This window comes from Rhineura floridana, chromosome 2 (genome assembly GCF_030035675.1).
Source record: "Rhineura floridana isolate rRhiFlo1 chromosome 2, rRhiFlo1.hap2, whole genome shotgun sequence".
Lineage (NCBI taxonomy): Eukaryota > Metazoa > Chordata > Lepidosauria > Squamata > Rhineuridae > Rhineura > Rhineura floridana.
Window position 1 is genome coordinate 119,065,037 of NC_084481.1, and position 14,672 is coordinate 119,079,708.

The 14,672-nt window shown below is 42.7% G+C and overlaps 1 protein-coding gene across 5 annotated transcripts in view; it reads right to left on the reverse strand.

Moving 5' to 3' along the window:
• Positions 1 to 2,346: 2,346 nt before the first annotated feature.
• Positions 2,347 to 14,672, reverse strand: part of PDE3B (phosphodiesterase 3B) — a 134,043-nt gene continuing 121,717 nt past the window's right edge. For 4 of the 5 annotated variants that reach the window (XM_061610302.1, XM_061610301.1, XM_061610305.1 and 1 more), the window contains 2 exons: positions 9,402 to 9,648; positions 6,124 to 7,189 (listed from right to left, as the gene is read on the reverse strand). In XM_061610302.1, coding sequence (XP_061466286.1) covers positions 6,960 to 7,189; positions 9,402 to 9,648 — 477 coding nt within the window. In that variant the 3' untranslated portion in view covers positions 6,124 to 6,959. Of the gene's footprint in view, positions 2,894 to 6,123; positions 7,190 to 9,401; positions 9,649 to 14,672 lie in introns of those variants that run through there. The other variant, XR_009760606.1, reaches the window with a different exon arrangement.

Genomic DNA, 14,672 nt, shown 5'->3' on the forward strand with positions numbered 1-14,672 from the left:
GTGTTGTGACAATTTTCGCCTTCCAATATAAAGATCTGACAATTATTACATTTGCAATATGCCACAATTGGACTCACACAGTAAAACACTGCCCTTTATAGAAGGCAGACACATATTCACACTTTAGAAAAAAATGTATGGGTCTTGCCCTGATTTCAAAAGTGATTACAAGAATGAAAGCGGAAAATGAAGGGCTGCTTCACACAGTGTTGTGTGAGTTTAAGAAATGCAGAATTTCATTCAAAATGTTGTTTGGATACTAAATGTAAGACTTCAAATAGGCTGCAACCCAGTGAAAAGAAAGTTAAGTTGATTGGTAGAGCAATCCAAACCTCCTTTGCGCTGGGTTGGGGGGTTGGCTTGGTGGAGTCCCTCTGCCCAGGGCTGCCAGCTTCCCAGTAGCCACTGCCTGCAGAGTGATGCCAGCGTCACTCCCCTGACATGGAGACACTTCCATCTGCTGAACAGATAGGATGAAATGCATAAGCAGGACCTCCACCATCAGCAGCCAGCCCTGAAATATGGTTTTCTGATAGTGGAGAAGGCCTGAGCTGGTCCAGGATCCATTGTCACATGATGGCATTGGGTCCAATCCAGGCCTGATTGCTATGCTAACTCCAGACTGGTATTGTGATCTGCTCGCTGCCCACCTTCCATCTTGGCCACTGTTCTTGCTGCCTGATAGGGCATAATGGAACAGTTAGGACTGCAACCTAAGCATATGAGTTTTAGCTGAGTAATTGTTTAAATCAGTAAAAATTGGCATATACGTAAAACCAATCATTTTGAGGTTGATATCCTGTGTTTTGTTTCTAGATGACACAGCAGGCAAAGGAACATAGAAAGCTGCCTTATACCAAGCCAGAGGCTGCTTGCACACTGCACTTTATTCCATTATTCCAACCATTTCTTACCTGGTAATTTGTGCATGTTATTTGACCTTTCACATGACATAAAAGCTAGTTCTGGAAATCTAGTGGAAGTGTAACACTCATTTATGTGATGATTCCAGAAATGATCCATTTGCAAGCTTGGGAACCCAAACAATTGTGGGAGTTTTGCACTCGTTGCAGTTCCTCATGTGACAGGCATCCCAAGCATGAAATGTGTTCCTGCCCTCTAGGTGTGCGCCAATTTTTTTGCCTGCCGAAAATTGTATTGGTATTCTGGTGTAGCTGGATGAAGCAGTTTCCCCTTCCTCCTTTTCCCACATACACCCCTCTGTCCAGACACTAACTCACACAGTGAATTATAGGGGAACGACAATATGCATGTGTATAACAGGTGAGGGATGAAAACAAGATGTTGTTCATTGCAGCAGTGTGAAAGCCACTTGTGTGAAATGCTGGTATATTGGCCGAAAAAGCCATGGTTTCTAAACACAACAGGTACTGCAATGTGAAAGGAATTTTAGAAATCGGGACACAAGCACTACTGTTTTAATCTGCAAAACCAACGCAATAAGGCCTATTTGTGAAAGCAGTCAGTTTTTCCATCTAGTCAAGTACTGTGTACTCTGGTTGGCAGCAGTTTTCCAGGGTATCAGGTAGACATCTTTCCCCATCACCTGCTTTTTAAGTGGAAGTGCCAAAGCTTGAATGTGGGATCTCTTTCATACAAAGCATATGCTGTATGATGACAGAGCTATGGTCCCTTCCCATCATTTTAGAAGAGGCATTGCCTCCTGTGTTAGGAGAAAGAATGCCTCTTTCTCGGTGTATCTTATTAGTGACTATGAGTTATTTACCTTAAATTGGCTCAGGACAAGCCATTTCCCCCCACCTCACCCAAATTGGGAAACAGTGTAGCTAATCCCAGGCCAATTTAGTTAAAGGAACTCTGTCATGCCTTCAGTCAGGACACAGGGTTTAAAACCTCCCCAATCTCCCAATGAGCCTCTAAAAAACTCCTGCCCTCTTCTTCCACCATTCACTTGCAACACCCTCTCACCAGGTCTTCAATCCTCAACCTGCCATCCATCTTGCTGCTCCTATTCCAGTGATGGTAGGAGGGGAAAGCCTCTTTTTGCCTCTGTCCCCAGCAGCTGTCAGTGTTACAGCAGGAGATCAGGTGTTAATGAAGAGAAAACTCCCTCCTAGTACTGGAGCAATGGTAGCAAGGTTAAGCATGCTGGGAGGAGGGGAGTTGTTATTTTTCACTACGCTTCTATCCCTCCCTTCCTCCCAGGAGGAATCCGGGGCAGCAAACAAAGAAAAAAAACCTCAAAAAAACCCTCAAAAACAAAACATTTAAAAAACATTTTAAAGATAAAACTTCTTAAAAATGTATTTTAAAAAATCATTAAAAACAATTCCAAAACATGTAAACTGGGATAAGGTCTCTACTTAAAAGGCTTGTTGAAAGAGGAAGGTCTTTAGTAGGCACCAAAAAGATAACAGAGATGGTGCCTGTCTAATATTTAAGGGGAGGGAGTTCCAAAGGGAAGGTGCCATAGCACTAAAGGTCCATTTCCTATGTTGTGCGGAGCAGACCTTTTGGTAAGATGTTATCTGCAGGAGGCCCTCGCCTTTAGAGCGCAGTAATCAACTGGGTATACAAGGGGTAAGAGATATCCTGGTCCCAAGCTGCATAGGGCTTTGTACGCCAGAATCAGCACCTTGAGTTGGAAACAAATGACGAGGTGGAAGGAAGGGAGGAGTTAAAGGCTTTTTCAGCTCAAATTAAATTCAAGACAGAGAAGAACATGGGGAACTGTGATGATTGCCTTGTATTTAGGGCAAGTATTGTGAGCTGCTGCAGTTCAGAATCCAAACCTTGTTATTATAAGTACTTATATTTTAAAAAGTGAAAGAGTCCCTTTGGCATTTCAAAGTCTTTGGATTTCATAAGTATGGGCTGTTTCAGTCGAATACTCTTTCTTTGCTGGAGATGCCTGGCAAAGAACAAGAAATATAAAAAATAACTGATAATATCCAGAAACATCCAAATAATAATTTGCACAGATTGTGCCCTTGTTTTGTATATCATTTCAGGTTCCTCTTTTCAATTTTTTAAATAACACATAATGATTAAAAAACAAACTTGTATATATATTTTTAGAAACCTCTCTGCTTCCAGATTGAGGGCACTTTTTAGTCAAAACTTTTTAATTGATTAATTTAAAATATAAATTGGCAGAATGATGCAGCCCTAATTTCTTGGATCCCAGGTTCTAGGTGTGTGAAGGTAACAGCTGAAAGGGCTTTGGAATGATAAGTAGATGGTCTAATCCCTACTCCCTATTTCTGTTACCACCTGCTCATGCTAAATCTCTAGCCATGCCTGTGCTCTGTTGCAAGTTTACATAACACTGCAGTATCATATCAATTATGGCTGTTCATACCATAATACTATCAACACATGCTGTTCAACCCATGCTAGCACACTAGGTAAGCTGACATCAATGCAACACCACAATTTATGACAAAGCTATGGACTACTGCACTCTACCCTTCACAGCTATTTGCTTGCAAAGTTACGTTCTATACTATATGAAAACCTATCTTTCATTTATTTTTTCTTTTTCAATTTTGTTTAACAGTCGTTTTGTTTTTACAACAGTGAGACTATGTAACCCTCCAGTCAAGCCAGGAAGATTGTTAACACATTATGCAGGTATTATATTGCTATTTTGGAAAGTGAAATGTAATGTTTAAGGAAAGGATAAATATACCACCCAGATATTAGTAACTTTAAGCTAGCTTTTATTATTTAACCATTTGATGGCAATATTACTGTAGGCTTATGAACATCATAGTGGCAGCAGTGATAGAATTTCGGCACTGATTGCATACTGTGTACTTTAAGTAAGCAAACTTAAAGGCACAATCCACTGATACATTTTCCCATATAATCAGCAACACTGATATAAAATCAGATTCAATTTATTACATGTCTATCATGGGTATATGCAGCAGTAGCACTTGAGTCAAGACATAGCTGCACTTTAGTTTCTTTTATAGTGCACTGTTTATATCATACTGACTACTAAGCTACCACCTATATGATCAAAACATTAATGCCCAGTTAGTATAGATGCAGTGATCACATGTACATCACTTCATTATGCAACACTTGATGACTCACAGCTGAATGTGTGAAATGACCACTTTGAAAAGCATTTTGTTTGTGTCAATGTGAAATGATATGAGGAAGTTTTTCCTATATCGTTTGATCTGTGATGGCTCATTCAGGCAGGTATGTGAGCTTGCCCCATAACAGTTATAAAATAAATGTACTATAAAATAACTGATGCACAGTTGAAACACAAGGTAGAAAAGGAAAGGGCTAAACCTTTATATTTAAGTAAGCTGCTTCCAAATCTCTTCCAGCGGTATAAAGACAGCTAGCTAACCTACATGTGTTTCTGAATTAGAAGTGGGAAAACAATGTTGGAAGTAATTATTCCAAGGGATTTAAGAATGTATCTCTGGTTTAAAAGCTATGGGCTTAAAAAGGGTTAACAATTTAGTTATGCACAGGTAAAATACCATTAGTGGCACCAAGGGGTCATTTGGAATTTAACATGAATCTCAACAGAAAGTATTTTGTTTATTTAAAAGGCATTTATAAATCACTTAACATTTCAACTCTCTCTAAATGCAAATAACAATTACAGCAAAATGCTTGTGGTTACGACAAGTGGGGAGCATAAGGTGGCTGCTTATGGCAAAAACCCAGTGAGTGTGTGTTTTGTGTCTCTGTGAAACACATGGATACACACTCTGACACACATTGTATCCCATAGAAGTTGTCATTAGTGGCTGAAATATTCAGTGTTCAAAGACATGGGTTAGTTTGATCATCACAAAGGCATATCTAGGTGCCGTACTTTATAGAGCTGAACAGATGAAATTTGCTATTCTAAGACGTGGTGACAGCCACCAACTTGGATGGCTTTAACAAGAGGATTAGATAAATTCATGGAGAGTAAGGCTACTAGCCATGATGGCTATATTTCTATCTCCAGTACCAGAGACATTATGCTTCTGAATACCATGCTGGGGAACACTAGTGGGAGAGTGCTATTGTGCTCATCTCTGGTGTGGGTTTCCCATAGGCATCTGGCTGCCTCTTTGGGAACAGAATGCTACACTAGATGGATCTTTGGTCTGATACAGGAGAATTCTTTTTATGTTCTTTTAAAAAAAAATTAGAAAAGTGAAAAAGACTACAGTATAAAGAGATCAACTCTTCTTGTGTTCTTATTTTTTCATAGCAGCCATTTATTTATGTGAAATATAGTAAAGGGGGTGCATCGAGGGAGTCTAATGAGATTGAGTTAAATCACCTTTTGCTCTAGTGACAATAGTGTCCAGACAGGAGTGGAGTCAAGGCAAATTTTGTCACTCTCCAACTGCCTTGTCAATAGACTTTATCTCATAAGACTTAATGAAATGACTGAGAGCAAAATAGATATGGCACCATTTATGTAATTAGCAACTGTATGAACACTTTTTTTTTTAGAATGTTCACAGCAGGCATGGGGGACCCTGGTTGGGCATAGGAGGCTTTTACTCTCATAGCAATCTCAATCTGGATCAAGAGTCCTGTGCCTGCATTTGCTTTGGAAGGCTCTCATTCATGTCAATGGAAGCTTTCTTTCCCATAAAAATAGCAGATAACAGGCTCCCTGATCCAGATTGGGACCATAGTGAGGAGTAAATTGTTAACGCTCCCCAAACCCCACCCAGTCACTAGACCTGATTGGGCCCTCTATCTGCTATTTTTAAAAAACATTAATTGTGTAGATGCCATCATGTTTGTTTTGGGCTTCAGTAAATAAACTAAGTGGGCTGCAATTATGCACACAATTCAGGGAAAAATAACCTTCCTGCTACTGCCCAATGTAGTGTACTTTATGTAAAGTGAAACTGAAAGGGGCATAACACAATATTGGACATGTGATTGGACTTTTATTATTACTGTGCTTTCATTAGTTTTTCAATCTAAAATATATCTGATTACTTCAATCAAGAATATTCATCTTGTATTGGGTGTTGTGTATAAAGTGAGGAAAAAATGGAGTTTGGAACAATTCTTTATAGAAAACACTCTTTTAATACTTCAGAAGTTTACATACAAAGAAAAAGTAGATTTTCTTTAAAATGAACATTTAGCATTAGCACAAATTGCAAATATAAAATCTGTTCTGTCATGTTTCTAAACATGAATCCTGAGTAAAAGTGGAACATATTTAAAACATTATTGACTAAGAGAATAAAACCCCTTCATTATTAAAACTGTGAAATAGCTTTGTGTTCTATTACAGAACAATGAGAAAAAGGCAACAGGTGTATATTTAGCAAACTAGCCTGGATACTCATTGCAAACCTGAACATTTTTTTAAAAATAAAATGGCAGGTTATGCACCACAGTAAAAAGCATCAAATTGATGCACATGGGATTCGCTTTTAACCACAAAACCCAGAACTTAGCTATTCTGGTCATCAAATGGTTAAATCAATCCATTGCAAATCAAACAGATGTGAACTGCAACATTTATACTGATAGATAAGACACAGTGATTTTTAAATTCACATGAAAAATAAAATACAGATTCCAAAACATTTATAAGTATTCAGCCAAATAGCTCCTATAAACAAAATGTTTCTGGTGACTTTGGTAACTAAGGCTGCTGATTTCTTTCTCAAAAATGGAAAATACCACTTTAATATTAAGAAGCTGTTTTCAGCAAGGTAGCAAAACAAGGTATTTGAACACCAAGTTGGGCATAAAAGTTTTGCACCACAAAATACAATATTCAATATATCTTTGAGTAAAGTTTACAAATTCCATGTGGTAAAAGTGCATAGGAGTGGGATACTGTTAGGAGATGTAAAAGTCATTTCACAGGATTCAGATCTTTTGCGGTTCTGTCAACTGTGTCAATCTAAACTCAGCATTACCTGAAAATATACTCTTTCTGGAGCAGTATTTTACATCATTCTGAAGTCTTCTTACTTAAAATGTTTTTTTTCTTCTCCTTGATGTCGTTCCTCTTCTTCATCTGCTTCCTCAATAACCTGAATTTCATCTGTTTGACATAAGGATGTGTTCTCTGATTGTTTATTCTCTTCTGATTTATTTAGTTCTTCTTCAGTTATTTTCTTCCATACTTTATGATTTTCATTCAAATGGTATATTAGTTGACAAAATATTCGTTGCCTGGTTTTTCTTCTCTGTAGTTCTGCAAGGGGCGGGGGGGGGGGAGGGGGACATCATTGATCAAAAACAGACCTAAACTAGTATGAAGCAATTTCTCTTTGTTAGCCAAGTAGTAACATGTGAATTGTGTGTGCTGTTGTATGCAACAGGTGTTATTATATTCTCTGACATGCTACTAGTGAACCAATCTGAATGACTGTGAATACATCTTCATTAGCCATTTTGTCTGATTAGGCAGGGAATAGGGTGTGCTAAGGAAAGGGAGAATGGCCAGTGAGCTCAGAATGGTGATTCAAGACAAGCCTTGTGGGACAGAACCTTGGAGGTAGAAGAAACATGTAGTAGCTACAGGGAACTGAACATGAAAATAAGGGAAAATTGGGTGCAATAAGCAAGGTTTGGGCAATAAATCAATGCTGTTCATGCATGAGGAAAATGGACATGAGAGGACTTTTGTGAGTGCAATGGGGCTTCCCCTTCCTCTTCTCCCACCCGCAGCCCCTATGCACCGCTAAAATGTGGTGTGGAGGGTCAGGGGACCCTCTGAAGCAGACTGGTGGGATGCAAGGTGAAGAGAAGATTGGGAAGCCCCATTGCACTAGCAGAAGTCCACTCACGCAACAATGGATTTTATGAATGAATGAAACTTTATTTTTACCCCGCCCTTTTTCCAAACTGGAACTCAGGGTGGCTTACAAATAAAACTACATGTAGTTAAAAACATACAAAAATAAACAATTAAGATACAATTAAACTATATGCAACCTTAAAACCATGAAACAGGCACTTAAAATACTAAAAAAACAATTTAATATTATACAAATAACAGCATAAAACAATAAACCAACCTTGTAAAGCCCAATCCTAAACACCTTCTATCTCAAAAGCCTGTTGGAATAAAAAAGTCTTTACTTGCCGATGGAAGGATGGCAAGGAGGGGACCATTCGTGCCTCCCTAGGAAGGGAGTTTCAGAACCTAGGAGCAGCCACCAAGAAGGCCCTATCTCACGTCCCCACCAATCTTGCTTGTGAAGGTGTTGGGACTGAGAGAAGGGCCCCTCCTGAAGATCTCAGGGCCCAGGCAGGCTCATATAGGGAGATACGGTCTGACAAATAGCCTGGTCCTAGGCCATATAGGGCTTTATAGGTCAAAACCAGCACTTTGAATTGTGACCAGAAACAGACTGGCAGCCAGTGGAGTTGTTGTAACAAGGGAGTTGTATGGTCCCTGTAACCAGCCCGTTAATACTCTGGGCTGCAGCTCTTTGTACCAGTTTAAGTTTCTGAACAGTCTTCAAAGGCAGCCCCACGTGGAGCGCGTTACAGTAATCTAAACGGGATGTAACTAAGGCATGCATCACCATAGTCAAATCAGGCATTTCCAGGAACGGGCGCAGCTGGCACACCAGTCTTAACTGGGCAAAAGCACTCCTGGCCACTGCCAAGACCTGGGCCTCCAAGTTCAGAGCTGTGTCCAGGAGCACACCCAAACTGTGAACCTGTGTCTTCAGGGGGAGTGTAACCCCATCCAGCACAGGCTGAATCCCTATTCCCTGATCTGCCCTTCGACTGAGCAGGAGCACCTCTGTCTTGTCTGGATTTAGTTTCAATTTGCTTGCCCTCATCCAGTCCATCACTGATGCCAGGCACTGGTTCAGGACCAGGACAGCTTCCTTGGCTTTAGGTGGAAAGGAGAAATAGAGTTGGGTGTCATCCGCATACTGATAGCACTGAACCCCAAACCCCCGGACAACCTCTCCCAGAGGTTTCATGTAGATGTTAAATAACATGGGGGACAAAACTGAACCCTGAGGGACCTCATAGGTCAACGGCCAAGGAGTTGAACAGGAATCCCCCAGCACCACCTTCTGGGTTCGTCCCTCCAGAATGGAATGGAGCCATTGTAACACAGTGCCCCCAAGTCATCCCAGCAAGGCGGTCCAGAAGGATACCATGGTCGATGGTATTGAAAGCCGCTGAGAGGTCCAGTAGAACCAACAGGGACACACTCCCCCTGTCCAGCTCTCTGCGTAGGTCATCCACCAAGGCGACCAAAGCTGTCTCTGTACCATAGCCAGGCCTGAAACCAGACTGAAATGGATTCAGATTTTATCCTTTATAGATACTCATAATGGCGATAGTCCACCATGATATCTCTTATCATACAAGTCAAACAGCTAAATCCAAATCCATTTAAAATTCTGTATGAAAGTTCAAGCAGTATTTAGTCTTACTTGTGCCAAAATCTTCCATCTCCTCCTCTTCACTATCCAACTCTTCTGCATCGTAATCTTCACAGTTTTCCATTTCATCTTCTTTTTCATCAATCCACTGGCCAGGAAGCAAGCCAGCTGCATCATAAGAGTTACAGAGAGGACCAACAATGTGAGTAATAAAAGATTCTTGTAAGTTTGCAAGTTGAGGAGAATGTCTGTCCATAAAAGGGCTTATAGGTAACCCCAGACTTGCTTCTTCATCTCCCTGAAAGTTCATAAATAAAAACACTTAGCAAAGATTGGATATCAGTGTAATATTTGCTAAACAGCCAATATTTCAGTAAGTAGATATATAACAGAAATAAAATTATCATTAGTTCCAAGCTTATTTAGCCTCACAAAGAGTACATATTAACATGCACACTTTCCAAGCAATAGAAAGCTGATTTCTCTCATGCTTAGCATATGGAATAAGTTTTCAAATGAGCAACATGCTACAGTATATGTGCTGACAGCCAGTAATCATTGAATAATCATGAAAACAGACTCTAAGCTATATAACCTTGTGGTATCTTGTTCTTAATAATTCAGTAATTCAATGATTCAAGGGAAACAGCTGCAGCACTGTGGGACTGGCGAAGACCTGCCCTGGGAATGAGTTCTTGAGCATCTGGGTGCTTCCTTGCTTGCTTGCTCCTCTGAATTGCTGTCTGTCAAGACTGTTGAGGTCCCTGGCAAGTGCTGCAAGGACTGGGACCCCCTGCCTGACCCTGAATCCAGAGAGAGGCTGTAGTCAATCTTGCAGCCTCTTGCATCAGCTCCTGGCTGGGTCAGGTGGCATAAAAGCCCAGCTGCCCTTGGGCGATGGGTCTGCCACCGGTGGGGTTGCACACCGAAGGGGGTTGTCCCTTGGAGATCCCCTTAGGGAGGGCAAGGGTGCTGCCCCCTTCTATTTTATAAACACCAATCTAGAGGAGATTGGTAGTGGGGAGGGCATAAGGCGATTGTGTTCTTCCTGTGCAGGGTGAGAGTGTGTGCAGTGAACTGAATAATAGAAGAAAGTCACCAGATGCCTTCAGAGTGAGAGTCTGTAACTGGTAAAAGGTTGGCCCTCCCTGGGTATGAGACGGGAAGGGGAGTAAATGTGCCCTGTATGGAAGATATTGAGTGGGTCTGACTGATCTCAATTCTCGCAGAGGCCTACTGGGACAATTGGTTCAGGTACGTTTTGTTGGTGGGCTCTTGTTGGGTCCATATGAGGTGTTTAGGAGGAGTCTTAGTAAGGAAGGATATGGGTGATGCCACCCCAATTTCAGTGATCCCAGGTAGAGGGAGGTATAGCCATGGGGAGGTGGTGAGCTACTATAGAAGTCAAAGGCAAGCCTATCTACACCTTGTTCCTTGCTCCCACTCCTCCCATGCATGGGTTCCTCATTGCTCATCAGCTGTGCCCACTGGCCTCTATGTGCCAGATTGGTACACAATAAGATCACACTCATCCATGATTTGATCATGGATGAGGGTGCCTATTTGGTGTGCGTTACCAAAATGTTGGTGGGTGAGCTCAGAGGAGTTGATCTGACCCAGCTTTGCCCACTTAGATACTCAGTGCAACACCTGCACAGGCTGCAGGGATGGGGGAGGGATTGCTGGAGTCTACAGAATTTCTCTCTCTGTGACCAGAAAACTACTCTGTGTTTGAGCTGGCACTTGGTGTTGGGCCGAGGAGACAGTAAACTAGGGTTGCTGCTGGTGTACTGTCCACCTGCTGCCCAGCAGTATCTCTGACCAAGCTGGTGGAGGCTGTCTGGGCTGTGGTATTGGAGGAGCCCAGAACAATAGTCCTGGGTGATTTCAGTGTCCATGCTGAGGCTGCCTCTAGTGTTCCAGCTTGGGAATTCATGGCCTCCATGACAACCATGGGGCTGTCTCAAGTTGTCACCAGCCCCTCGACTTGGTTTTTGCTCTAGATGGAGGAAGGGGTGGTCTGGAGATGGGGTAGATGGATGTCACCCCATTGTCATGGTCAGACCACTTCCTGGTGAAGTTTAGATTTATGGCTCTGATCCTACCTTGCAGGGATGGTAGACAGATTAAGATGGTCTGCCCCCAGAGACTAATGGAATCCACCAGATTTCTGAATGTTCTGGGGGAGTTCCCAGTAGATAGAGCAGGTGACCCTGCAGAAGCCCTTGTCATGCTGTGGAACAAAGAGGTGTGTTAGGCTCTTGACATGGTTGCCCCTGAGCACCCTCTCAGGCATTGAGGAGCCCGGTTTGCACCTTGGTACAGCAGTGAAGTAAGGACAATGAACAGGCTAGACGACAGCTACGGCACAAGTGGCAAAAGATGTGCTGTAAAGCTGATCGGACATCATAACCATGCCTACTGTGTGTCAGTGAGGAAAGTGAAGAAGGTCCACTTCTTTGCCACCATCGCATCCCTCAAGTAGCTGTCCAGTGGAGTTTTTCCATATTGTCAGGCGTCTGTTGACATCAACTCCAGGAAATGGAGTTTTAGACCCTTCGGAGGCCCACTGTGAATTGTTTGCAAGGCACTTTGAGGGTAAAGTTGCTTACCTCCATAGCAATCTTGATGTCCAGTTCACATCTACCATAGTCCCTAGTGAGGTGTCCAGTGTAATGTCTGCTGCAATTTCTTGGGATCAGTTTCAGTTGATGCGGCCTGCTGATGTGGACAAGGTGCTTGCAATGATGTGGCCAGCAATGTATCCTCTCAACCCTTGCCCTTCTTGGCTTATTAAAGCTTGCTGAGGGGGTTAGACCGAGTGCATCCACGGTGTGGTCAACACATTGTTGCGGGAGGAAGTGGTTCCAGCTGCCCTGAAAGAGGCTGTGATCCGACAACTCCTGAAAAAGCCTACCCTGGACCCATTGATTTGTGACAACTACCACCCAGTTGCAAATACTCCCTTTTTAGGGAAGGTGATCAAGAGGGTTGTGGCACAGCAATTGCAAGTACTCTTGGGTGAAAGATTATCTTGACCCATTTCAATTGGGGTTCAGGCCTGGTTATGGGACTGAATCAGCCTTGGTCACCCTGATGGATGACGTTTATTGGGAGGACAGGAGGAGTATGACCCGTTATTCTTACTTGATCTCTCAGCAGCTTTTCATACTATTGACCATGGTATCCTTCTGGGCTGACTTGGTGAGATGGATGTTGGAGGCACTGTTTTATAGTGGTTCTGATCCTACCTCCAGGATCATTTTCAAAGCATAGCACTGGGTGATTGTCTTTTGGCCCCATGGCAGGAGCTTTGAAGTGAGGTGTCAGCAGTATGCTGGAGATAACCAGCTCTATTTCTCTGTAACATCTGGTTCCACTTGACTCTGCTGTCACTGCTGGGACCTTGCTACGGTTATCAACCAAGTGTGAAAAAAATGTACCTGCAACAGGCATGTTGATTCACAAGTATTCAAAGAAGGATATTGTTGGCATGAGGCCTAGTAGTTTTCCATCAAGTCTGCAAAACTGTAACTAGGGGGAGTTTTGTCTTAGCCCAGTCTGGGAACGGACTGCCAAGGCCGTTGCTATGGTAACCATCTGATAGACTGGGAAAGTTCTAACAGAGTCTGTAAGTTGTGTCTTCTGATTTATGCCTCTGATCTGTGAGGCTGGTCTTCTGAGTATTGCCTCTGCACTGAGAGGTTGTCTTTTTGTGTTTACCTTTGGAGAGAGATGTACCAGAGGGGGGTGACTGAAGAAACTCTACATGTATTTACTCTTAAGCCTTAAGCCATAATGTCTTAATAAAAGACTTAACATGCTCTAATGCTCTGAAGAAGTTTCTTGCTCAACTTAACTCCAACGTAATGTATGCTGTTTCACGCAACAACGCACACACGCCAACAGGGGTTATGGGCCCAGATCCACAGCGCGTTACACAGGAGTAAGTTGCTGGTCTGAACGGCAGACGGAGTTCCAGAGAGGGCAGCTTGATTGATTGTACCAGACGGAGGTGAGCAACATGGCTGTAAACCTGTCTGGGGGAGGCTTGCCGATGGAACGACTTAAAGAAAAGAATTATGGCAGTTGGAAGCCAAGGATGCGTGCTTTCCTAGTAAAACAAGATTTATGGGAAGCTATTGAAGGTACACCCCCTGCACCCCTTTCAGCGGCTTGGACTAGGAATGATGAGCAAGCTCAAGCTTTTATACTTCTGGCTCTATCAGACTCTCAACTGCTACACGTGAGGGATGTTACAAACGCCAAACAGATGTGGGACCGGTTGGAAGGCATTAATGTGCAACAGACTGCGAGATCTAGATTGTGTTTGGCACGGAAGCTTTATCAAATGCGCTTCACGGGTGAGTGCGACATGTGTGAGCATCTCACGGAATTCAGACGCCTGTTTGCTGAGCTGACAGACCGAGGCGTCGAACACTCTGAACTTCAGAAGACCTATCTGATCCTGGCTTCACTCAATGGGACTTGGAATAATATGGTCATGGCTTTCGAAGCCATGCCTGACGGAGGTTTGAACGTTGCGTTTATTGAGGAAAAGCTGACCCAAGAATGGCAGCGGAGACAGGAGGCGAAAAGAGCCGAGTCGATGGAAGCTGTCAGGAGGCAAGAGGTGAAAAATGCCGTGCCGAAGGATAATAAACAGGAGCAGCAACAGAGGCTGAAGGCTTGTTTTATTTGCGGAGATTGACGGCATCTACAGCGGGAATGTCCAGTCAAGCGCAACTCCAGGGACGGAGGCTTGAAGCAGGGAAGTGTGAACTTTGTTTGTAAACAGAAGTCTCAAGATTTACGACCTATTGACTGGCTCCTTGACAGCGGGGCAAGCCATATATTAATCAAAGACAGAAGTTTGTTTTACGTTTCAGAAGAAGTGCAGGACTTTGTGCACCTGGCAGATGGATCACGGAAATCTGTGGAAGCTAAAGGTCTGGTGAAGTTTGACAAGCTTGGAATAATGTCAGAATGTTTGTTTGTTCCGGAATTGGCTCATAATATTTTATCAGTTAGAAAACTGGTGAGTTGTAATTATTCAATTTTGTTTCACAAAGATCAATGTTTTGTAATGAGGGGAGATCAAGTGTGCATGCAGGGAAGCCTGAATGATTCACAGTTTGTAATAAAGAGCAGTCAAGCAGGGTGTGCTGTGTTAAATGCTGAGGCACAGGTACATCAGGGCTGCGTCCATGAATGGCATCAAAGGCTGGGGCAGGCAAACCTTGACACGATAAAGAAAACCCCTTTGCACAGTGAAAACATGCGTTTAAAGGATTGTGGACAGTTAATGGATTGTGATGCATG